Genomic DNA, 27,720 nt, shown 5'->3' on the forward strand with positions numbered 1-27,720 from the left:
TGAGAATCAATATCGAAAGCGTTTAAATGAAGATTGCGATTTTTTTTTTTTTTTTTTTACCAGCCCTAAAATTCACACTTTAAAATATACAATATTACCCTAAAACTGTCACGCAATCTGTAGCCTAATTTGGCTAGCTAAGTGATGGCAAAATACAGTAGCGTTTGATTGGACTCGCAGCCTTTTATGACAACATAAAAAGAAATGCAAAGTGATTTCTCCTTCCTTTGAAAACTTGATAAGCCTTTTTATTTGACTATCCTAACTATGCATGATTTTATGATTATTTGCATTGTATCAGAACAGACCTGCAGCCCATTTTTGGGTTACAACCCATCAGTTTAGAATCACTGATTTAGATAGCTAGTGTGATGGTGTGTATATGTGTGTATCTTTGTCTTTGTTTGATCACTCTTTATGCTCGTCTATCTGTTCAAAGAGTTGTGTGACCTTATTTTCATCAGCTTCACCAGGAAGTGACCTGTTCTCTTACAGGAAGCTGCACCTGTCTCTGCCTCATTTAAGCTCAGATGGGTCACCTCTGCATGTGACATCAAGCTAAATGGAGCAGCTAGTCTGGGTGTGCTTAAAAGAGAGAACATTGCAGCAGAAAGTGTCCGTATATAGGCAGGTTTTTGCTATTTTTTGTTTTAAAATGTCCCAAAAACAATGGCAAAACCAGACGCTGTGTCCTTGTGGGATGTTCACAAAGACAAAGTTCATGAAGAAGCTAAACAATGTCTTATTTAAAATATAATGCAAGACTAATACTTTTAGGTTAGGTTTTTTTTAAATATGTACAGTTGAACTCTTAGTTAAAGTAGGATCACTACTTTATTTTAAGAATGTGAAATGTAAGAATAATAGTAGAGAGAATGATTTATTTCAGCTTTTATTTCTTTCATCACATTCCCAGTGGGTCAGAAGTTTACATGCACTTTGTTAGTATTTGGTAGCATTGCCTTTAAATTGTTTAACTTGGGTCAAACATTTTGGGTAGCCTTCCACAAGCTTCTCACAATAAGTTGCTGGAATTTTGGCCCATTCCTCCAGACAGAACTGGTGTAACTGAGTCAAGTTTGTAGGCCTCCTTGCTCACACACGCTTTTTCAGTTCTGCCCACAAATTTTCTATCGGATTGAGGTCAGGGCTTTGTGATGACCACTCCAATACCTTGACTTTGTTGTCCTTAAGCCATTTTGTCACAACTTTGGAGGTATGCTTGGGGTCATTGTCCATTTGGAAGACCCATTTGCGACGAGCTTTAACTTCTTGGCTGATGTCTTGAGATGTTGCTTCAATATATCCAAATAATTTTCCTTCCTCGTGATGCCATCTATTTTGTGAAGTGCACCAGTCCCTCCTGCAGCAAAGCACCCCCACAACATGATGCTGCCACCCCCTTGCTTCACGGTTGGGATGGTGTTCTTCGGCTTGCAAGCCTCACCCTTTTTCCTCCAAACATAACGATGGTCATTATGGCCAAACAGTAAAATTTTGTTTCATCAGACCAGAGGACAGTTCTCCAAAAAGTAAGATCTTTGTCCCCATGTGCACTTGCAAACTGTAGTCTGGCTTATTTATGGTGGTTTTGGAGCAGTGGCTTCTTCCTTGCTGAGCAGCCTTTCAGGTTATGTCGATATAGGACTCGTCTTACTGTGGATATAGATACTTGTCTACTTGTTTCCTCCAGCATCTTCACAAGGTCCTTTGCTGTTGTTCTGGGATTGATTTGCACTTTTCTCACCAAATTACGTTAATCTCTTGGAGACAGAATCCATCTCCTTCCTGAGCAGTATAATGGCTGCGTGGTCCCATGGTGTTTATACTTGCATACTATTGTTTGTACAGATGAACGTGATACCTTCAGGCATTTGGAAACTGCTCCCCAAGGATGAACCAGACTTTAAGGCATAGTTAACTTAGTGTATGTAAACTTCTGACCCACTGGAATTATGATATAGTCAATTAAAAGTGAAACAATCTGTCTGTAAACAGTTGTTGGAAAAATGACTTGTGTCATGCACAAAGAAGATGTCCTAAACGACTTGCCAAAACTATAGTTTGCTAATATGAAATCTGTGGAGTGGTTAAAAAATGAGTTTTAATGACTTCAACATAAGTGTATGTAAACTTCTGACTTCAACTATAGCCTAATGTTTGAGCAATAGTAATAGTGTTGCTTGCTTTAGCAAAAACCAGTAGTAATTAGCTTATATTAAGAACATTAGATGAGAATGGAAAGTCACCACAAGAATATTTACACACTTGTGTGCATGTGTGGATTTGTAAATGAAGACTCTTCCACCTTATAAATGTGTCTGATTGGAATAGTGCCATAGTGTCAGTGCTCAGGTCAATCCCATTCCAAGACAATAAAAAGGAGAACAAGTCCACTTTTAAGTCATTAATCGAACAGGGCTCATGTATAATAGAGGTGAATGAGAATTGAGTTCATTTTTATATACTGGACTGCCGCACCTCTGTAGTGAATAATATTATACCACTTTATCAATGTGGCGGTGGGGGCATGGTCGAGCATTCGTCCAGAGAGAGAGAAAGCGGTAAGGGCACACACACACAGAGCGGACACGTGTGTCTCTCTCTCTCCCTCGTACTGGTGCCCACGGCTCGTCTTTATCCCCCTCCCGACTGATTAGGATAATTCAGCGGCAGGCATGCGTCCTCACGGCCCGGCCATGCCCTCCTCCTCGTCACACTCAACTGGTTCAGAAGTTGAGAAAGTTTGAGAGATGGGTTGACTGGTCACACTGTATGTTTTGTGCTTTCAATACAAAAGAACCGGCTCATAAGTGTCATTTGTTCTGGAAATGGTCACAAGGGCTGCACGATTATAATGATAAATGATAATCATGATTATTTTGCTCAAAATGTTAATCACGATTATTAATCACGATTATTCTGTCATTTGAAGAAAAGAAAAATATTACGGGGCTGCACAAAACAAACAAAATAACTGTTGCCACTGGACTACACTGGTCATGCTGTATTTTTCACGATATAGATTTAAAAGAACTGCCTCATTCTGCTGTATGCTTGGTGCTGTGTGTTGCAGTTCCAGGGTTCTTGATTCCCAACTCTGATGCTAACCAAACAAACCTTGACCCTTTTGGATCAGACAACCCTTCAACTGGTTAATTTTGAAAATATGTACTGTGCACTTCCCTGCATGGTACCAGTGTTTCAAAATTCTGGCAACGTGCCCGACCACTTATTTTTCCAGAGTGGAGAAAAAGCACATATTAAAATATGAAAATTTGGATGAACTGGCACTGTAGGTCTGCTGGGTGGACAGAATTGCTGGCCAGTGTAGAGGGATAGGGTTGCATCTTCTCTATATTGGAGGAAGACAGAAAGATGAATGTAATGACAGTGAGACAGAGTGAGACATGGATACATTATCATCGGCTTGTCCAAGGACAACAGACATTTAGAGACACAACCAGAACTGTTATGATCATATTTTAATGATTCCTGTCTAGCTTGTATATTGTTTTGTTTCTTTCATCTTGTGTATCAAGCCTGTCTGTCTCTTCTTTTTCCAACCTGCTAGCAATTCCCAGAGGAACAGTTTATTGCTTAGATGTTGCTCTTTCTAAGCTCAGGAGACTTGATTGAGATCTCAGTTTCATTTAAGTAAGGGTCACGACCTTTCATTAGCTATCCCCTTTAATCATTTTACATGCTGTTTGGCAGTGTTGGACTATTGTACGCTCATGAAAGTCATTTGTTATAGATTTAACCTTTGACAAACCTAGAACCTGCATGCATATATCACAACCCATAAAACCCTTTAACGGCTTGTTAAGACACTGGGAACATCTACATCTAAAGATTTACTAATCAGCACTGACTGTTTCATTGCTGCATTTATGTTTACTCATTGTCAACATGAAACCAAAATTGCCCCTAGTTTACTTTAACACATGTTCCTAGTCATACTGTGCAGGATTCATTAGTGCACGTGTTTTTCAGTGCAATTTTTCATTAAAACGTTGTAACTTGCTCCACCTCTGAAATGACTTTGACTTCACAATCCAGTCAATTCCTGATGGATAAAATCAAGTCCAACCCTACAAATATTTTCTCATTGAATATCCTGTTTCACTCTCAATTACATCCACATTAAGGAAAATGGATTGCGTTTCATGTTGACTTTCACTGGTTTCACTGGTTTCCTCCAGGTAAGTCAGCCTCTCGCTTTCTCTCTGTTTTTTTAGGCTGTGAGTCAGCTGGACTTTACGGCTCCCCTGCGTCATGACTAGGTGTTGTGAGGTCAAGCAGATTGGTTTTATGTGTGTGTGTGTACATGTTTATATTACATGGGGGGGGGGTCCCCACAAGGATAGTAAAACCTGAAATCACCTACCTTGTGGGACCCAGCCAGCGGTCCCCATGAGGGAAATGGATTATTAAACATCCTAAATTATGTTTTTTTGAAAATGTAAAAATGCAAAAAGGTTTCTGTGAGGGTTAGGTTTAGGGGATAGAAATTATTGTTAGATCTGTATAAAGTCTATGGAGAGTCCCCACAATGATATAAAACGTGTGTGTGTGTGTGTGTGTGTGTGTGTGTGTGTGTGTGTGTGTGTGTGTGTGTGTGTGTGTGTAAAGTGCCATGATAATTACATCCTGTCTTGAGTTTGGAGAAGACCTCTGAAAATAATTTCCCCTCAAAAGTCCCCAATAGATGGGCTTCATTCTGTCACATTCACACTCATATGTTTTTGTTTGAAAATGCATTGATTTTTGTTTAAACCTCTCATCCACACTAGAATGATGTTTTCCTCCATCGAAAATTGAGCACTTTGAAAACACTCTCCATTACCGCTTACTTTGGAAAACAACGACGTTAGGAAAATGAAAACAATTGAAAACCGATTAGTGTGGATACGGCCTAATTTGCACACTATACGCCCTAAATAATATGCAAGATTGCAATTAGTGCATCGCAAAGTAGTATGCGAAAGGTACTGAACAAATACAGTATGCTGCATACTATTTAAAAAAATATTATATAAAACCAACCTAGTCTTATAGAATGAACGTTACAATAACTGCATTTTTGCAAACAGACTTTTAACTGCCTCGTTCTATGTTTTGCTGCAGTTTCCTGTTGAAATTAACACTAGAAGCACTACAACAACTGTGTGTTGTATTCATTTTCACACAAATTATGAGTACAATGACTTTAGAGACACTTATTTTTCACACTATTACTCACCCACTGATATGTTATGATATCGAAACAGATTTACGAATCATTTGAAAAAATTTAAATACTTGTATTACAGACTCACCTACATTTACACTTATTCCAATGTGATTAGCTTCTGCAGTAGCTCACCTGAGATTGTTGGACTTTGGACTCGGAAGTTCATGGTTCAAGCCCAGCCAAACACCTAAGTTGACACGTGAGACCAAAGTGTCATAGTAGCGACACAAAATGACATGGTTGATTCAGAAAATGTGCCTTTCATGCATCATTTGCTTTTACAACACTATCGGTTAGGTTTAGGTGTTAGTTTAGGGTAATGATATCTGTTTTGTTCACCTCTCATTTGCTTTTAGAACACAGTTGGTTAGGTTTAGGTTAAAGTTTTAGGTTAGGGAGGTACGTTTTACTACCAAAAAACAAAACAAAACAAAAAACAACCTCCATATAATATTCACCTTAACCGTGTCTGATTACAACACCATTTCACTCGCTTTTGGTGCCCCCCTCTGGACATTTCACTGGGAAACTGCAGTGAAATGTCTAATGAAGCATGTCATTTTGCCATGGTCATGCAATGTTCATGAGATCAGGCTGTATAAAACCATGTGCATTTTTTAACATAAATGTAATGCTATGTTCGGAATGGAATATTGGTTTAAAACTGGAATATTTGTTGACTGTGTACTAAGTGCATACTGCCTACTAGCTTTTGCATTTTAAACTGAACACATTATACAATGATAAACATTTCTAACAGTAGTATGCCACATTGAGTGACGTGCAGAGCAATACATTGATAACTACCAAAAATATGTTTATTCATAAAATCAGACAATGCAAGAAAAGCGCATTTACATGCAATCATTGGATTATTCTTTGCTTTTAACATCAAAATGTAAACACACCACACTCATTTTTCATTTTTGCACGATCGTTTTTTTGTTTAATCCATTTATAAATTAACAAACACCTTTTAAGCCATTTACATGACCACACACGTTGTCATGCATGTAAATGCGCTCATTGTTGACCTCATTATGTGCATGTTAAATTCAGCGAGTGACTGAATTGATTTATTCTGAAATAAACATGGTTATTTTGTATTTTAAATTTTGGGTAAAAATGCAGTCTGATAAAAAAAAATGACTCAATAACATGGTAAGAATCCTGGTTGTTGTTGTATACAGAGAACAAAATACATTCTGTGCACAGTATACATTCTATGTACTGAAGAAATAGTAGGGTAGTATGGTAGTAGTATGCTATTCTAAACATAGCTAAAAACAGTTAAAAATCATGGTATTCCATGCATACAGAAAATGGAAACAGCACTAGGTTGGCACTAAAGTAGTTGGTACAGTCATATGTCATTCTAACTATTCCCTAATAAGACAGGGCTTTTTAGCTCAAGGTGCCAGCGAGGTCACGTAATGACAGCAGTTCAGCCTCTCTCCTCTCACATCATTCGTTAACACCTGATTGGTCCTGCGCTCTGATTGCCTGTGGCTTTATGAAGAGCTTCTTCCAGCAATTGGTAGTAAGTGTGTGTGTGTGTGTGTGTGTGTTTGTGTGTGTGTGTGTGCCTGTGTGTGTGAGTGACACTGTGTGTGTTGCTGGATGTGTGTTACTGAGAAGATTTTTATAATTATCGTGTGTGTGCCTGTGTGCCTTTAGGTTGACTGAAGGTGACATGAATAAAAGACTGTGTGTGTGTATGTGTGTGTGTCCCGCTTGGTATTGCTTGTCCTTTTTGTTTCTAATCAATCGAATTACATTAGGGCTGTATTTAAAGCAAAACTGTCTACAACCTTTGGCTAGGCAAAAGCAATCATAGTATATTTAAGAGAAATGTTAGGAGAATATGTGCAGCAAGTGTCTAAGTGCAGCATTGCTTTAATGCCTAATGTTTTAATGTTTAATACGATTTGAAAGCTATGCTCTTACAAGTCCAATGTCTTGGACTACTTTTATATTGCTGTTATGGTGCCTTTGTTCATTTTTGTATTCTTTTATTCTATGGAAACAGTGTTGGCATCCACCTTATTTTGGCTTCTACTAAGTGATGCATAAATTTACGGCAAAATACCCCAGAGTTTGAATGGGTGCACGGTCTTTGAGGTCAACAACAAAACATACAGGAAGCATTTTCATCTTTCATCGCAATATAGGATGGCATCTTGTAACTTATTGGCTATTTAACGTCTTGTTGAATGGCTATTCTATTCTATTCTGCAGTATTCTATTTTATAGTCTATTCTGCTATATTCTGTTCTACAGTTCTATTCTTTTTATTCTATTCTAATGTATTCTATTCTATATTTAATTTGACTTCAAATTTACAGTATTGTATTTATTTTTCTATTCTACAATATTATATTCTGTTCTGTTCTGTAGTATTCTGTTTTATTTTATTCTACACTACTCTGTTCTATTATTCTATTCTATGGTATTTTTTCTACTTCTGTTCTATTCTACAGTATTTTATTCTATTTATATTCTATGCTACAGTATTCAATTGTTCTACGCTACAGTGTTCAATTCTACTTATGTTCTTTTCTACAGTATTCTGTTTTACAGTGTTCTATTTTTCCATTCTACTCTACTGTGTTCTATTGTATTATATTATTATTATATTCTACTTCTATTGTACATTATTGTATTTTTTCTATTCTACAATATCCTGTTTTGTTCTGTTCTATAGTATTATGTTTATTTTATTCTATAGTATTCTGTTCTACTTTTCTATAATTTTCTACTTCTATTCTAAAATATACTATTCTATTTCTAATGTATTCTGCAGTATTTGATTCTACTTCTATTTTATTCTAATATATTCTATTCTATAGTATTCTATTATATACCCTTCTGTTCTACAGTATTCTATTCTATTTTTTTCCACAGTATTCTATTCCATTTACAGTTGAAGTCAGAAGTTTACATACACCTTAGCCAAATACATTTAAACTCAGTTTTTCACAATTCCTGACATTTAATCATAGAAAACATTCCCTGTCTTAGGTCAGTTAGGATCACTACTTTATTTTAAGAATGTGAAATGTCAGAATAATAGTAGAGAGAATGATTTATTTCAGCTTTTCTTTCTTTCATCACATTCCCAGTGGGTCAGAAGTTTACATACACTTTGTTAGTATTTGGTAGCATTGCCTTTAAATTGTTTAACTTGGGTCAAACGTTTTGGGTAGCCTTCCACAAGTTTCTCACAATAAGTTGCTGGAATTCTGGCCCATTCCTCCAGACAGAACTGGTGTAGCTGAGTCAGGTTTGTAGGCCTCCTTGCTCGCACACGCTTTTTCAGTTCTGCACACAAATTTTCTATCGGATTGAGGTCAGGGCTTTGTGATGGCCACTCCAATACCTTGACTTTGTTGTCCTTAAGGCATTTTGCTACAACTTTGGAGGTATGCTTGGGGTCATTGTCCATTTGAAAGACCCATTTGCGACGAACTTTAACTTCATGGCAGATGTCTTGAGATGTTGCTTCAATATATCCACATAATTTTCCTTCCTCATGATGCCATCTATTTTGTGAAGTGCACCAGTCCCTCCTGCAGCAAATCACCCCCACATCATGATGCTGCCACCCCCATTCTTCACGGTTGGGATGGTGTTCTTCGGTTTGCAAGCCTCACCCTTTTTCCTCCAAACATAACGATGGTCATTATGGCCAAACAGTTCAATTTTTGTTTCATCAGACCAGAGGATGTTTCACCAAAAAGTAAGATCTTTGTCCCCATGTGCACTTGCAAACTGTAGTCTGGCTTTTTTATGGCGGTTTTGGAGCAGTGGCTTCTTCCTTGCTGAGCAGCCTTTCAGGTTATGTCGATATAGGACTTGTTTTACTGTGGATATAGATACTTGTCTACCTGTTTCCTCCAGCATCTTCACAAGGTCCTTTGCTGTTGTTCTGGGATTGATTTGCACTTTTACGCACAAAACTATGTTCATCTCTAGGAGACAGAATGTGTCTCCTTCCTGAGCATATGATGGCTGCGTGGTCCCATGGTGTTTATACTTGCATACTATTGTTTGTACAGATGAATGTGGTACCTTCAGGTGTTTGGAAATTGCTCCCAAGGATGAACCAGACTTGTGGAGGTGCACAATTTTTTTTCTAAGGTCTTGGCTGATTTCTTTTGATTTTCCCATGATGTCAAGCAAAGAGGCTCTAAGTTTGAAGGTAAGTCTTAAAATACATCCACAGGTACAACTCCAATTCAGTACACCTCCTATCAGAATCTAATTGGCTTATTATCTAAAGGCTTGACATTATTTTATGGAATTTTACAAGATGCTTAAAGGCACAGTTAACTTAGTGTATGTAAACTTCTGACCCACTGGAATTGTGATATAGTCAATTTAAAGTAAAAACAATCTGTCTGTAAACAATTGTTGGAAAAATTACTCATGTCATGCACAAAGTAGATGTCCTAAACGACTTGTCAAAACTATAGTTTGCTGATATTAATTCTGTGGAGTGGTTAAAAAATGAGTTTTAATGACTTCAACATAAGTGTATGTAAACTTCTGACTTCAGCTGTATATTCTATAGTATTCTGCTCTATTTCACAGTAATATTATATTTCTTAATAGTATTCTATTATATTTCTATTACATTCTACAGTGTTCTATACAATAGTATTCTATTCTACAGTTTTCTGTTTCTATTGTATACTTATTTCTGTTCTATTCAGTAATAATCTGTTCTATTTTACAGTATTTTATTCTATTTCTAAACTATAGTATTCTATTATATTTTTATTTAGTTCCATAGTTTCCTATTCTATTCTTCAGTATTTATTTTTTTGTATTTTGTTTTACAACATTCTATTCTACTTCTATTCTATTTTATAGTATTCTGTTTCTAATCTAGTGTTCTATTCTATTTCTATAGCATTCTACAACATTCTATACTATATTGTAAATTATTATAAATTATATTTTATCACAACTACTTTGTTATTATTATATTTATATTGATGCTTTAGCTATATTGTGTGAAACAACACTATGCCAATGATATATTTTACAATACTTTGAAATTAAGAGAGAGAGAGAGAGAGAGAGAGAGAGAGAGAGAGAGAGAGAGAGAGAGAGAGGAGCGAGTGTTTGAAGCCTAGACTGGAGAAAGATGAATAAAGATGGAGACAACAAAGAGAAGATGAGACGAAAGGGAGAAGATATGAAGAATTTCACATCTGACAGCGATGCCCTCCTGAGCTTTCCTGCAAATAATAGAACGCTTCATAAAGACAGAGAGAGAGACATGTTTGTGTCTGTGGCCAGAGAGTTTCTGTTGGACTCTAGTTTTTCTCTGTTGTCTTTGCCTGTAGCCATGTGTGTGCGTGTGTCTTTGCTCAAAGCGAGTCATGGTACTGAATGCACATTTCTATCCCCCTCTCTCTTCATTTCTTGTCACACTCCCACCAATGGCGTCTCATTCTCCATACAGACCCCTGTGAATCACTGTCACTCATTTCCCCTTCGAGCTGCACAGTTGGCGATCTGTCGCATTCTCTCCCATGCCTTCATCATCGCTATCGTCCTCTCCTCCCTCACTTTTTTATCCCGACTTTCAAACCCCTCCTCCTACTCTCTCTGTTTTGTTTCACTCTCATCTCACTGTGTGAAAATTTTATGATACACTTGAATGATAGATGAGTTTCTTTTGATAGCTTGTTCTTGTCTAAATCTGCGACTACTCCACTTACCCAGAAACTGCAGTGTGTAAGTACACGGGGTGTGTGTGAAAGATTTTTCAGTCTGAGATATTTACAAATCACGCATTATGCACAGCTGTTTAGTGTTTAGTGTTTTGAAAGAATAGTCTATTTTTGTCTTGTTTTCCAGTAAAAATATCTAAACATCCTTAAAACAAAATCGATTTACTTCAGAAGCAAAATAGCATATTAAGAGCTGTTTTTTAGAGAATATATTTTGTATTTAAGTGTTCTTTGTCCATTTGCAAATTGTTTTTTTTTCCTTGTTTTAAGCTTAAACCTTACAAAAGTTTGTTAGATTTCTCTTAAACAAGTCTTGCAATTTTGTTTCTCAAGTAAATATATCTTATTTTAACAATTTATAGATATTTCTACTGGAAAACAAGACAAAAATACTGTTTTAGAAAATATTGTATATGTATACATGTATATATTGGCTGTATTTGCATGTGTAATCAGTTTTTGAGGACATGTCACAGTTTATCATGTATTTGTACACACTTGGCGCTTTCACAGCTAATCGTGCATTTCTACGTGGCTCTTAACATGTCATTGCATGTCATGGACATTTTGTGTTAAGGCTTTCATTTAATTAGTATATTGATTTCCAGTTGCTAATTGAAGTCTGTTTCAAGGTAAAACACATTATTCTATTTAACACAGTGTTAAAAAATGTTTTGGATGGGGTACCATGTTAATACATGTTTTTTGCTGACACTACCATGATAATTATACCATAGTATTCTTTAAAGTACAGTACCTAATGTAAATACCATTATATCTGTGGTACCACATAATGTATTTATCAAAGTAAAATGTTTTTGGTAACACTTTACAACAAGGTTATATTTTTTATCATTAGTTAATGCATTAGATATCATGAACTAACAATGAACAATATATTTTACAGCATTTATTGATCTTGGTAAATGTTAAATGTTAATAAATGTTAAATGTTATAAAAATGCAATTGGTCATTGTTAGTTTACTCATGTTACTTCATCATGCATGAACTAATGTTAACAGATACAATTTTGAATAAAACTAAATGTGTTAGTATATGTGTAAATTTACATTTACCAAGATTAATAAGTGCTGAAAAATTATTATTGTTAGTTCATGTTAACTTATGTAGTTAACTATTGTTAACAAATATAACCTTTTTGTAAAGTCTTACCAATTTTTGTTTGGGTAAAAGTGAGAGAGGGCAATGCATGCTACAATGCAAGGATTTATTCATGAAATGAATGTACTTGCATGTGGCACGTCACCGTTATATCTTGTAGTTGTACACGCTTAGTGCTTTCATGACTAATCATGTATTTCTGTGTGGCTCTTAACGTCATTGCATGTCCTGGACATGCTTTAAATGGTGTGTTAAGGGTCACATTTAATTAGTGTATCGATTTACACATGTTCTGAATTGCTAATACAGCTTCTCGGTGCCGAGTACTCATATGTAATATTACCATGATGTCAGTACCATGGTATTCTTCGAAATACATTGGATTACCATGTATATACCATGTGTATGAATATGATAACCATTTTGTACCATGCTGTATATGTATATTAAAGTACCATCACTGTACCATGGTACCACCAGAGTACGTTTTTGTACATTTTTAACCGTTTTAACACTCAAGCATAAATTATATTATATAAGCATTAAAAAGCTTTGAACATAAAGAAACTAAGACTATGTCCACACTATTACGTTTTCATTTGAAAACACATTGTTTTTGCTGTGTTTATGTCTCTCATCTGCACTGTAACAGCGTGTTCCTCCACCGAAAATGGAGACTTTCGAAAACGCTCTCCTTAACCGAATATGTTGAATAAAAGATGGTGTAAGGAAACTGAAAACACAGTTTGCAAAATGTTTTTTTTTGTTGTTGTTGTTGTTGTTGTTTGAAAGTGCATTTAGTTTTGCTTTGTTTACACCTCTAATCCGTTCGATTTTCTCCACTGAGACCTTTGAAAATGCTCTCCATATACGAATACTTGGAAAACAAAACTATTACGAAACTGAAAACTGACCTTTCAAATGAAAACGGATTAGTGTGAATGCAATATATGTCCTGATGCGTTTAAACAAAATTTTCCCCAGAAGTTACATCTGACAAAACCTCCATTTAGGGACATCCCTTAAAGTTAAAAATGATTCAGAAATAAAGGAAATTATTATTATTATTATTATTATTTTATTCTAAGAATGCAAAAGGTTTTGTTTAGAAGTAAGGTTCAGCTTTTTTTATAACTTCTAAAAACAAAAAAATTTTTTATATTAAAACATTTGAAGTTTTTGGTATATCCTCATTTAGATAGCTAAGTATGTGCGTGCCTGCGTGCTTGTGTGTGTGTGTGTGTGTGTTTTGCACTGCTGTCCCCTCCAGCTGACTGACTCATTTGTGCGTGTGTGTGTGTGTGTGCGCGCAGAGCTTATCTGTGTAATTCTGGGACTGTCCTTTTTTGTTTAAATCAGTCTCTGACTCTGTAGTCATGACAATAGTGGACTAAGATGTTTGGAATATGTATCCTTCTGGAAATCCTGCTAAAACCAACTTTTGATGGTAACTGGTTTTGCATGGTTTTGTTTTAGCCGGTCCAAGCAGGTCCAGATGGTTGATCAGATGGTCTGCAAGCTTCAATTTAAATGTGATGTATTTTCAGTGAAAAGGATATTGATTCTGAGAAATCCGAATCAGACTTGATTTTATCCATCAAGATAGTGTTGTCACGGTACCAAAATTTTAGTAGTCGGTACCGATACCAGTGAAATTTCACGGTTCTCGATACCAAATTTGATACCACATAAAAAATTTGCTAATATGACAATGTGCTATTGAACACACTCCTTTAGCCTATTTAAAGTTACATTTCAATGTAAATAATAAATTAAAAGATATGCATGTTTCCTTCAAGTGTTTCTAACACTTGTTTGTTTTTAAGCAGGGCCCTATTGTTTTATTTTATTTTGCCAAATCCTTTATTATTATTATTATTATTATTATTATTTCTTACATTTTACTATAAAGTTATAATATATTTCTGTTGTCATTTCTTCAATTTTAGGCATGTAGCTTTTATTATGAATCGTGCTTTTATTTTGATGTGTATTTTTGATGGAAGTTTAACTTATCCTGATAAACAGTTTGCTACATGGTCCAGTGTGATCCATAAAGCGCAAATGCTGTGATTTAATTATATAAATTATATAAAAATAATGCTTCAGAGTGGATTAGTGCTCTGCTCTGTCATCTCATACAACACGAATGATTCTCATAGTCTGTGGAGTTTCCAGTGTATGAGCGGTCTGCTTCACACATTCATTTAAAGCTCATGCAGCTCATAAAGACAAACATTTTGTGGTTTAATAATCACACTAGGACATATCATGATTTTAATTGATTAGTTGTGCATTTCAGTGTAAAAGGAGTAACAGAGCACACGCTCAAATAAGCGTGTGAGCATCTGAAAGCAGTCGAGTGTCAGTAAGTACCGAATTAAGTCAGTGCTCGGTACTACCGATACTGTAGAAACACTGGCATTGTTACATCTTTTTTATTTTAGTATCGACTTGGTACTGAAGTACCGGTACTTTTGACAGCACTACATCAAGACTTGATTGGTGAAAAGTGGTCTCAGTATGACTGTTAGTTGGAGGGAAAAATAAGAGGGATTGGTGATGTCATTCGGGAAGGAACCCTAATTTTAACCCTAATTTTGATTTCATGTTGGCTTGAAGTCTTCTGCTTCTCAGATGTTTATGCTGAGAAAACTACCCCAGTAATCTCACATTCTACAGTTTCAGAAGAGATCTCAACAATGTCTCAAACTGTGCTCAAATCTGCCAGTATACCAAAGTCTACAATCATCAAAGTCAGAGATTTCAATATGATCTCAAACATTTCTCTTAAAATAATTCCATCCAAAATAATTAAAATTATTTTGATTTTATTTAGACTTTAAGCTGGTTTGGTCCAGCAGGTCACTCACCTTTGTATGGTTACACTCAGATAAAAGAGAGAAAATACTCACTGAATGCAAATTTTGCCCTTGCTTCAGGACATTGACCTATCGCACAGCATGAAATGGTGTTTGAAAGCTCTTCCCTGTGCTGTGGACTCCTCCTGGCCTGTGCTAATGATACCCCACCTCTCTTCCCTCCCTCATCTACCCTGGCACCATCGGCCTCGCACTCAGAGAGGTGACAGGCTGAACTAGCCGAGCAAGAGCCAGTTAGAGAGCAGCCTAGCAGAGAGCCAGCAGGCCTGCTCAGATGATAGCTGATGGGAGGAAAGGGATGAGATAGGATTAGACAGCGAGCGCTGCTGGACCGATCTTGCTCTGAGGAGTTTTGAACAGCGCTACGCCTGTCTCCACAGTAACCACTGCACACAGATGGGTCCTGGACGAGATGTGCTTATGTTTTTTTTTTTTTTCGGGAAGCAGGTTTTTTAGTACCTTATTTTATTGTCTATGTTCAAATTTGAGAATGTTAGCTTTTTTAAATTATGTTATTGCGTTATGCCTAAAAAGAATAAGCTACTTGTGTTATGATTAAAAAAATAAAATAAAAAAATTAGCACACATTAGTTACTTACGTTACTCTCTTAACTTCAGGCCACGTCCACACTAATCCGTTTTCATTCGAAAACTCTGTTTTCAATTTTCTGTCATCAGTGATTTCCGAAGTATGTGGTAAAGTTTGTGGTAATGTTACATTATTGCGTTACTTTTGAAGAAGGAGCTAATTGCGTTATTACGACTTTTCATGAAAATTTGCGCATTAGTAGTTTATTTGCGTTACTCTTTTACCTTCAGGCCACGTTCACCACTAATCATTTTTATAGATTCATGACTTCATTGTTTTACAAAGTATGCTGTAATGTCAGTATGTGGTAAAGTATGTGATAAAGTTACGTAAATGCGTTACTCCTAATGGAGCTAATTGCATCGTGACTTTTCATGGAAATTGGCGCATTAGTAGTTAATTGCGTTACTTTCTTTCCTTCAGGCCACGTCCACACTAATCCATTCTCATTCGGAAACTCAGTTTTCAGTTTCCTGACATCATTGTTTTCCAAAGTTACAAGTAATAAGACACTAATAAGTTGGTTCTCTTGGTTCCAAAATAATAATCGCTATGTTTGGCTTGCTGGTGGTTTTTTTTATTTTATTTGAAGTGGTATTGTTTGCATTACAAAGTGTCCATTCCACAGTTTGCTACATAGGCGAAGTTTAGGGGTGTAATGTGGGCAGAGCAGAAATTGCTTATGTGATTAAAAAAAAGCATGATTTATTTATATTATTAGTAAATTAGTCAGTTTATAATCAATGAAGAGCAATCTAGTTTTGTCGCATCATGGTGCTTGTGTGTAGTGCAGACACTGCGTAGGCCTACATGACTTTGTTACAGGGAAAGCAGATGTTTTCAGTTGCATTTGTACATAAATTACATTTAAAAAAATTACGCATTAGGTATTTGAAAAAGTAACTGGTAATTTGTTGTAAATTCAAAAAGTAAAATGATTGTTTGTGCACTACTTCCAAAAGTAGTCCGATTTCGTAATCAGATTACGTAACACTTGTAACACTGGTCTTTGTCTCCTTAAATCTAAAACTGGATGTGGGGCTGTGTCACAAACCCCCTCTAACATGTTTTTTTATAAGAGCAGAGAGGCGGACAGCCTTTGACTTCTATGGAGGGTTTCTACAATGCCACCTACTCCTCAGAAGACACTTTTTGTCATGATGTCTTTCTTTCTCACCCACTTGCTCGCTCTCTCTGTCTCTGGTAGCATGTGACGTTGTCAGAAGCTAAATTGGCTATTTCCATGTAAATATGAGGCTTCTGTGTGGTTTAATTACTATGGCGATGACTTAGTACGAACCATGTGATTTGAGCAATCAGAACGAAGCATCAGGGAAGAGAAGAGAGGCTGGGAGAGGGAAGGAGGAAGAGAGGATAATGGCAGATGCACAAATGTTGGAGGTGGAGAAGGCCTGGTTCAATTAGGAGACTTGGAATAAACTTTTCCTTTTTTCCTCTATTTCTTTTTCCTCAGGGAAAGAGGAATAAACCAGGAGTGGAATCCGTGGGGTCTCCCGATTCAGGAAGAGGAAGAGGAGAGAAAAAAGCCATAAAGTAGGTGCTGGGAAATTTGTTTTGTCCTTTGGGTGCTCCTATAGGATCGCTGTGCATGACCAAAGCCAGACATGCAAACTCAACGTTAAGATCATAGCATTGTTGCAAAACATTGTTATCTCCACGGACAACCATCACATGGGGGTGAATTCACTAAACAGTTGTGCCACTTTTGCGCAAAAATCTGTTTTATTTATTTATTGTTCTATTCAAATTAAGTGACTGTCATTCTTTTTGGCGCAAACACACTTCCTTATTCCAGACTCTGCAAATAGCGCTGTTACTGCCTGCGGAAAATGGTGGTAAATGTGCATTTATTTATTTATTTATTTATTTTACTTTTGGGGATGTAGATGAGCGCACTTTTGGCATTTTTTTTTTCCCATAAAGAGGGCAACAGTTCAGAAGAGAAAATACCATATCATCGCTCTCTAATGAAAAACACGTATCTCCACTTTTGCCAATTTTGTATTTTTACCAATGCACCAAATGACCTGTCCCTACTGTTTGAATTGTGCATCGAAATGACCAATGAAAAGATGTTTAATCAGGTGATCTGTTTAAGAATCTCCATTGAGGGGCCTGGGTAGCTCATCGAGTATTAATGCTGACTACTGCCCCTGGAGTCGCGAGTTCGAATCCAGGGAGAGCTGAGTGACTCCAGCCAGATCTCCTAAGCAATCAAATTGGCCCGGTTGCTAGGGAGGGTAGAGTCACATGGGGTAACCTCTTTGTGGTCGCGATTAGGGGTTCTCACTCTCAGTGGGGTGCGTGGTAAGTTGTGCATGGATCGTGGAGAGTAGCATGAGCCTCCATATGCGGAGTCTCCGCGGTGTCATGCACAACGAGCCACGTGATAATATGCGTGGATTGACTGTCTCAGAAACGGAGGCAACTGAGACTTGTCCTCCGCCACTCGGATTGAGGTGAGTAACCGCGCCACCACGATGACCTACTAAGTAGGGAGAAAAGTGGATAAAAAAAACAAGTATCTCCATTGGCCTTGAGAAGTGTCCATCGAAACCAACTAATTTACCTCAGCTGTTCAGCTCTGTGACAACCAAAGCCATTCATCCTCGCACAATGTCAGGTGGCTTTAAAAAGTAGACTATACCAACCATATACAGTTGCCAGATTTCCATCTTCGCAAAAAGTTCATGAAAGTTAATTCTGAGTTAATTTATGCATTGGACCCAGAAAACACATCTCAAAACCGAACTGTCCACTCAACAACCGGACAAGAAACCTTAGTCATAAAACTGATTTCAATCTAAAATAGTGAGTGAAAGCTCAGATTATATCCAAAAATAAATTCTATAGCAATCGATAACCTTGTGTTCTGGGAACACAAACATTTAGACTCGAGTCTGTAACTGAACATGTGCCAATGGAACCCATGAAAAGAAAACAGTGTATGTTCACATTCGCTAACGAAAATCCATGTAAGTCCAATTAAAACATTGAACAGTTCACTAACAGATGTGTAATGATAGAATTCTATTGATGGTGCTAAAGGTGACTAATTATGTTATTTTCAATTCATTTTGTAAGATTGTTTATGAGAAAAAGAGTTTTTCATGCTCTTGAAAAATGAATTTTTTGGAGATACGTGCTTTTCATCAGACAGCGACGATATATTTTCTCCATGGTGGAATTGATTAATAACTTGTAAACCTTTAAAGTAATAAAATGAATAACATGATATGCCGATTAATTAATCGACGTAATCGCATATATGAATAATTGCTGAGAGAGGCCCTCAAATAGCAATAATTCAGTATATAATGATTAATTCATTATAAAAATTATATTTAAATCATTATAAATATCATATATATTATAAATAATTCAAATAATTAAAATGCATTACATTGTTGTGGAAGACGAGTAAAGCATTGATAAGACAAAACCAAAAATGGCTTTAAAGGGCAATATCTAGTTTATTTCGATTTTATTGAACATAAGCCTATCATTGACCTACAGTCCATTGCAATCCATTGTGGAATTTAATATGCCACGTGTCAATTTACACCTGCGTTAGATGGACACTTTTGGAACATCTCACTTTGGTTGCGTCATATCATAAACACAGCGTTTTTAGGTCAACTTAGAAACTTCGGTGAAACTTAGAAAAACACGTCTCGCGAACCCTGCATTCGGAATTGCGCTCTTTTGGTTTCTGAAAGCAAGAACACGTTCTCATCTAGTTTGTCGCTAGTGTAAACCGAGCCCAAATGTGTTGTGTTGTCTGGACATCTGCATGTTGCCAATACAGCTTGAGTTTCACTTACTGCCCCCTGCTGAAAACAGGTGGTATTTCAACCGTGAATTACGTAATATTTCTTATTACGGTCCGGGGACATTAATTACGTTTTTTTAACGCGTTTTATTTAAATAATAACACTGAATAAACACTTTAAATCGACAGCCCTACTTTAATGACAGACATACCATGAGCTCTGAGGTTGTTAATTTATGTTAATTGATGCTTCTGCTGAAAACAGCACAAGTTATTTTAACTTTATTGCATTAAATAGCAGAATTTGTCATAAATAACTACACTGTCTATGATCCTGAAGGGAAACGATCCACCTATTGGAGAATCGTGGCAAACAATGCACCGCATACAGTATGCATTCGGAATAAACCGCCCACTTCCATGATGTACTGAATGACGTAATCGATTCTTACAGTATATATGTGTATATGTATATCTGAATATTTTGCAATACACTTAAAATATATTGTTTCTATACTTATAATTAGCAACTTTAAATCCATAGTTTTATATTTTTCCATTGTTTTTAATTCAATTGCATTTAGCAAATATTTTTTGACCGTGTTTGTGCCGTTACCTGATTTGCATAATTCCTAAATCTGGTGATGAAACAATGCAGACGGAACATGCAAATAAACCTCGCTATCAGTGGATGCAACTAATTCGTAGTGAATTCCCTCACGTGTGATTTGAAAAGTATTTTGAGTCCTAAAAATTATGATTATCATTTAGTTTCCGCTTACTGAATTTAAGGAGTCGAGACTTGCTTGGAAACAAATGAAAGAAAGAGACCAATTAACTGCATTCATAATAAATGCGCCACTCTTGACTGCTCACATTCATTCAGAGTACTTCCACTCAGAGCTCTCTGAACGATTCCGGCTCTTTGACTGATAGTGACTTTGAATGCCCTGAGTTTCGCTGAAATGCATGTTTGATTGAGATGGGGAATCTTTGAGGTTAAAGAGAGCTCAGTGAATGAATAAGCCATGCACAGACGCATCCATTGCAGGATGGAGTTGTGATTGTTTTCCTCTTCAGATGCTCGCATGCCGCCTTGTTTATGAGATGTCTGTTTTTTTAGATACAAGCTGATAAAAAGCTGCTTTGATGTCTCACTTGTGTTTTGTGATACGTGATATTGAAGCTGCTGTTTTGGACTAATGAGAATGCTGAATTGGTAAGCTTGCAGGTGTTGTGAAATCAGTATTTTTGAGGAAAGACACGAAATTAGTTGATTTCTGTGTTGGTTGCACACATTCGTAAACTGCAAGTTGCAGTTTTGTTTTTCTGAATGCCATAACTTGAATAATAATGCACAATAACTTTTCCCCCCAAACCAGGTTGTGTTCATCTTATATGCGGTGTGCCTGCTGACCCGTTGCTTTTATTTGACCTCTACGATTTCTTAATGTTCTCCTGTTCTATATTCTGTTCAATTTTGCTGTTTATCCTTTAAATATATATATTTTTAATCAGAATGGTCACTAATGGTTTGTCGCCAAAGAAAACATTTTATATTTCCTCTTCCATGTATGTAACGTGGTTTTTGTGTTTGTTGTGGCTATTTGTGCTACAGTTCTGCCCAAACTAATGAAAGAAATAGTATGAACCCTTACAGCTTATTGTCTCTCTCTTCCTCTCCCTCCTTGTGTTGATCTTTAATGAAACACTAATGAATGTTTATTCTTGCATAATTCTGAATTGCTGCCTTACGGATGCTTTAGGTTTGTTGTTTATTTCCCTGTTTGCTCATAAAACCCTCTATGCACCTCTGAAATCTCCCTCCCAGCTTCTAATGAATGGCGAATGAAACTTTTGTCAACCACATCCTTTCCTATGCTTGTTCTTGCTTCTCCAAAAAAAGAGGGCAGTCCTAAGGAGCTTCTCATGTTGGATCCTAGAATCTGGAGACCCATGATGGCCTATGACCAGAGCTGTTCTGTGTGTAGATAGCTGAATGGATGGAAGAATGAAATGGATAGATAATCCTGTGTTCCACTGACGTGTATGTGTGTCTCTCTGTGGTCCTCAGCGATCTAGACAGAGACTTTTGGAATAACAATGACAGCAGTTCTGTACAGCAGCGCTGGAGTTCATACCCACCCAAGGAGTTTGTACTAAACATTTCTCCTTATGCCCCTTATGGAGATCCACGCCTTACACTCAAGTGAGTCTTTGTTCAGGCTGGTAAGAGACACCACCCCTGAACCCAACGACCCAACCCCCCTCCCTATCCAACACAACTCATACATTACCATACTTTTCCCTACCTCATCCGTACCCTTCCCATATTAACCCCAACCCAACCCTACTTCATCTAACCCGACCCCATCCAAACCCTTACCAATCTCACCCTAGTCATGTGTAGCCAAACATTTGACTGGCATAAATGACAGTCTGTGATATTTTAATTGCGATTATTAATGTTGACTAATTGAGGTTACATTAAATATTTATTTGTTCAACTTCATGACATTTATTCTTTATATACGCTACACATTCAAAACAAGCCGTGATCTGTTGAGCTAAATTACTTTAATGCTGTTTTATACATCAGTAAATCAACTTCACATTGGCCCACTTAGTAGCATGACATAAATAAACAGTTATTCATTTTTGAATAAACTGTAGATAGAAATCGAGCAACGCTACAGTATTAGCTCCGCACAGAGTTCTGCACTCTTGTGAACGCTCTCGTTATAAATTAAGCCGTCTACATGGCACAATAAATGAACTATATTTACACTGCGTCTTCGAGTTTTGTCATGGTGCTCATTTGCAGTGTATTTACGTCTACATTGCAAGCAAGCAGCACGGCATTTTACAGATCTGGGCATCAGACTGTTGAGTTGAGCACTGGGATCGGTTGTCATTTCTGATGGGACTATTGACTAATGTAAACTTCTCTGATTCTCCATGGCCGTTTCATTGCTCAACGGACATGTCTGGGGTTGGTAAGAATACTCAACTGCTGCAAAATGATGTTGTAAATAGAAACCTTTGACGCATCAGGAGTATACTTAAATGGAATGCTGTAATCGGCAGTTTTCACGATTACTTAATCAGGGCAGACGTAAACGTAATCTCAATTACTTTTTCAATTTATTGTGCAGCCTTAAGTTTTATTTTAAATAGTCAATACTTACAATAATAGACAACTTACAATGATAAAAGGAAACCGCAACCGGCTGTATCATCCTGAGACCCCCGTGTGACTGCTGTGTGCATTTTCCATTTCCCCTTTTGATTTGTAACTAGTAGCACTTAATAAACAAGCAAAAAACAAAACAAACAAACAAACATTTTTCTAGAGTAAATAGTTTTCCTAAAAATGTATGTCCACATACAGTATGCGGACATACCAAGCTATAGAAAGTCTGGTTTTTTTCACCAAATAGTTATGTGTCCAAGAGTGTTGGTTCTTCATGTTTTTGAGACATTATATACATTACAGCTGATTTTCTATAAAGCTGAATAAATAATTCTGATTAAAAGTAATGGCCAGCATCATCAAATCACTGCAAATCTTAATACAATTTTGCATTATAAAATTCTGAATATATGCATTGATTATCATTGTCCCAGGTCTGCCAAACATGTTGAGTGGTACAAACATCATCTGCAGTCTGAAACTGAACTTTTGGTCAGATTTTAGGAGTGAATGCACTTAGCTGCATAGAAAGTTATAGGATGTTCCCTTGCTCCCTAGTTTGCTGTCTGTCTGCACTGGTCTCAGAACAGTTAGAAATGCACCTTATTTTCATCCTAACTCCATATAAAGCCCTTGAAAGCAACATTTTTCAGCTTTTGCATAAATGTATTTATTCTTGCCATTTTTGTGTACCATACGCATCAGATGGTCTGTGAATAGTCATGCGTCTGAGGCTGAGACTAACTTTACCCAAACCCTTCCCTGTTCAATATTTTACCCAACCTCATCCCAACACAACCCATCCCTAACCATATCCCATCTGAACAATACCCAACTGTACATCATAAAAACCATTTACCCTGGCAGGGCTGTACTGGGGAATCTTGAAAAATAATAATGCCAAAATAATAAATAATGCCAAAATGACCTGGAGTGGACTGTGATGTTGTCCACAGTATGTTATTCTGGGATATGTACAGACTCGCCATTTATAATCATCTAAGATAAATGCGTAAAAAAGCAGAAGTTCGTTATTTCTGTGTCCCTTAGTGGGACCAAACGGAATTGCGATCTGTTTGTTTAAGCTGCTCCGACTGAGCCAGACATTACAACACTGTCTCAACCAATGGCGCTAGTTGTTGTTTATGCACTTCCGTTTGATGCCTGTAGTGACACATAAATTACACACTATGAGATGCGATTGAAAGTCATGATGCAGTTTTTATTCTTGATGTGACATTGTTACTCTTTAAGCTTAGCAAGACTGCAGGGACATTATCAGTCTATTTGACTGTTCAGTTCCTTGGCTAATCATAGCAGCAACAGCCTCAAACGCTCGACCAGATGTCTAGCCGCTTCCTGTCAAACATGTATGTCACAGTGGAGCGCTGTTATTTAGTTTAGTTTGCTGCTGCTTCAAAACACTTTGGTTTATTCTGCACTCTTATTCTAATCTGTTTTGTTTTTCCAAAAACATGACAGACAAAATCGGACTGCTAAATGTCCCTCACTCCCTACAGCCCTGCCTGTCTTTTCCTACCATATAACCTTTAACCTTTTGCCTCACCTCCCCTTTCCCCCATGGGGTGTTACCATGGAGACGGACAACCCTCCAGCTTCAGCTATCCTGTGAACGTCTAACAACAACAATAACAGTTGACAGACAAACCAAAAATACGCTCTTCAATCCTGTTTGCCGTTGCCAACCCTAATTTTTTTACTTTCTTATTGAGGGTTGACCGTTACAGTACGATTGTAGTGTGGTAACCCCCGTTGGCTGTATGTTTGACACGTTTATATAAAATGTGTTGTTTGCCTTTGTGCTATCTGCCTTTCACCTATCTGTCTTTCTTGCGATCAATTTAAATGTATCCCTCTAGCATTCCTGGTCCTTCAAGTCTCTATCCACAGCGGTGTTTGTAAGGCAAACCCTCACCTGTTTAATCCAACCAGATTTTCATCCAGTCCTTTCGTTTAAAGAGCCGATAACACAAGGGTAGATTTCGTTCACCCCTCTGAAGAGAAAGAAATGGTTTAATGACACCATGAACTCAAAAGTTGTGTATTGTAGCTTTGATTCCATGTCTATTAGTGTTGAAGCCATCTAAGCTAGTGAATAAACTTTTGAACCCCACTTTGTGCATTTTAAACGTACACTGCCAGCGCTCTCAGAGCACATGCGCGCACATATAAGCTGCATGTCAGTTAGTCAGATGCCACGTGGGAACTGAAATTTGAAAATAAAAAAGATATCTTAAAGATTCTCGTTATTTGTGTCTACTCTCTTTTCCATTTGCCCTAATAATGAGCAACATGATCTCACAGGAACACGACATGTTGTTTCCAAGAGTTCCGGTACCGTAGGATCGGCCACATTATGCCGACTCACTGGCAAGCGCCATCTCCTCTCAGAAATTTTTGTATCGGCTCCAGCGTGTTTACCTTCCCTTGTGGCATGACCAGAAGCGCATTGTGTCAGCAGCGTGGGAGACCCGGATTAGTAATCATTGACAAGTGCAATTCAGAGGTAAAAATTTTCCATCTAACATTATATTTTTACTCCACTGGTGGTTAGGTTTAGGTTGGGGTGGGGGGGTGTCAGTTTATAAAATATGCATTCCTCCTCACTGTATTACAACCTGTTCAGCTGAAAACAACTCGCTTTTGGCGCCCCTCTGTGGACATTACACCTGGAAAATGGCACTCACACATGCCCATACAGCCAACAACACTTATCGCTTTCACCACTGGGGGCAGTGTTTCGCATTTCGGTAAGCACATATTTAGCTAAACGAAAGTCAACCTACTGTTTCGATTTCACTGTAAGATGAGTCTGTAACTAGATCGACCAGTGGTTGTCTTGATTGACTGGTTGATCGCAATCGATGTAATGAGCACCCATTGCATAGAGTGAAAGATCAATCTTGTGATTTTTAAGAATTGATTTTGGGATTGTTCAAATGAAGATCGCGATTAATTATAAAACCTATTTTTAACCCAGCCCTAAAGATTATGGTCTTTCTCTTTTGGGACCAAATATATCGATGACTCATGTTGCACTACACAGATTTATGTCCAATCAAATGCTCTCTGGAGTGAAAATGTCCTTCCCCTGCAACAGACTAGCAAGCAAATGGTTCATGGCTGTGACATAACTAAAGCCTGTTGGCTATTAAAAAAAAGGAACAAGCCCTGCACTATATTCTTTTCAAACTTTCTGTTTCAATAGTAAATAAGTCAACACAGGACAGGAAATTGTGCATGTCAAGCCATTTAAACATTCTTGTCCGTCAAATCGAACACATTGGCTTTGGGGCCAGAAGTACAGAGGGGTCCAGATGGGCTAGCCTTACTAGAAAATTAAAAATGAAATAAACATGTTAGCCGCGGTGGCTCAGGTGATTCAATTTTCCTCTCTCTCAAATGAGCACACCGTTCAGACTAGAGGCCAGTGGTCTTTACAAGTCTGACCTGTTGGATTAAAAAGGTGTGGTGTATATGCAGACTACTGCCTGATAAGCTCTGCTATTTCAGATGAAAGCCGCAGATTCCAGCAAAACCGTCGGTGACCGCAAACGATTGTTTTGCTGTCTCTTGGAACAGCCGTTTTTTGTTGCACTTGTTGCAAAGTCAGAATATAAAACCACTGAAGTGTTCACAGCATTTAACTTTTAATTATAATTTATAACCTCAACACCAGCACTAGAGGCAAAGTTGAAAGGAATGTTTTGTAACAGAAGATATGTGTCCATGACAGATATTCCTAGTGTGCTGGATTTGCCCTGTGATTGCAAGCCAGATCAATTTAGGTTGAATTTATTTAGTCTGATTGTTAATTTCAATTCAAACCTTTTGCATCCTGTGAGACATTCCTTCTTCACAAGTCAAAGGAATAGTTCACCCCGAAATAAAAAATTTGCTCACCTGCATTATGTTCCAACCCCAGTACTATTTTCTTTCTTCCATGAAACACAAAAGGAGATTTTAAGCTCTCTAATCTTTTAGTGGCCACATTTTTAAACTTGAACTCATCACGGTTGGTCATGTGACACAAAATAAACTATGTTTTTTTGCCATTGATGACATCAAACCTGGGACGACACATCCATGGATTTGAACACAAGCGCGATTGAGATTTCAGAGCTCTGGCAAAGGGAAAAATTATCATAACAAATAAAAAACATTTCTTAAGCTATTATTTGACTTCAGAAGGCTTGAAAAACAAAATACAAGGCATGTCGGCTACTTTAGAATAATTTAACGGTGCTTTTATAGTGCATTTTTGACCGTATAAGTTCACTTTCCTTGTATGGAAAAAAGAAGCTCAGACATTCTGTCTAACATCTCCTTTTGTGCTTAACGGAAGAGCAAAAGCAGTATGAGGTTGGATTTACATGAGGGTGAGTAAATGATAACAGAATGTTCATTTTTAGGTTAATGCACCCCAAACTGCCATGATATTTTTTCTTATGAAATCATAAAGTCTAGAGGAGAAAAGAGAACAGATTTTCTCACCTGGTTTTGTGCCAATCTGCGGCCTTAATAATCCAAAAGCTCTTTTTGCTGTTATTTCGTTTTTGGGTGTTGATGTTGTATTGTGAGCGTCTGAACCCTGCAGCTGTGTTATTTGAATCCCTTCACAACTGCATGATGAGTTTCACCAGGTTTGCAAACTTGTGACCGATTACACTATTAAATACTGATTATAATTTTTTTTTTGAAGTAATCCTTTTAAAATATACATGTGTGTATGAGATCTTTCACACATTTTAGGGTGTACATAATCATGTCCAAAATATCACTTGGGTGCCAACAGGGCTATTTTAAGCATCATTCTTGATGTAAATCAATTTTTATGTAACCAAAGCTGAGAATACGCCCCTACTGAGAGGACTTACTCGCAGTACCTGATAAAAACCACATTGTTTCCTGCCAAAGGTAACAGGCTCTGGAAGGCCCCCTAGAGGCTAAGCGGCGCTTTTTCTGTATTATCAGAAAAGTCAAGCTATTCCAAGTGCTTAACAGCACAACAATGGCACTGCATTTTCAAAAACCCCTGGGCACAGGACGTCCTGTAGCTGTTCATGCATATTATGTAGTTACATTACAGGTCTAGACACTGACGGACCCAACCAACTGACATTTGTTTACTCTGCACCA

General features: G+C 37.2%; 1 protein-coding gene across 2 annotated transcripts in view; it reads left to right on the forward strand.

Moving 5' to 3' along the window:
- The window catches only part of LOC127437193 (synaptotagmin-7-like), a 147,524-nt gene that overhangs the window by 69,753 nt on the left and 50,051 nt on the right, over positions 1-27,720 (forward strand). The window contains exons 3-4 of one of the 2 annotated variants that reach the window (XM_051691966.1): positions 17,049-17,128; positions 21,442-21,576. In XM_051691966.1, coding sequence (XP_051547926.1) covers positions 17,049-17,128; positions 21,442-21,576 — 215 coding nt within the window. The remainder of the gene's footprint in view (positions 1-17,048; positions 17,129-21,441; positions 21,577-27,720) is intronic. The other variant, XM_051691964.1, reaches the window with a different exon arrangement.

The sequence above is a fragment of the Myxocyprinus asiaticus genome, chromosome 48 (genome assembly GCF_019703515.2).
Source record: "Myxocyprinus asiaticus isolate MX2 ecotype Aquarium Trade chromosome 48, UBuf_Myxa_2, whole genome shotgun sequence".
Lineage (NCBI taxonomy): Eukaryota > Metazoa > Chordata > Actinopteri > Cypriniformes > Catostomidae > Myxocyprinus > Myxocyprinus asiaticus.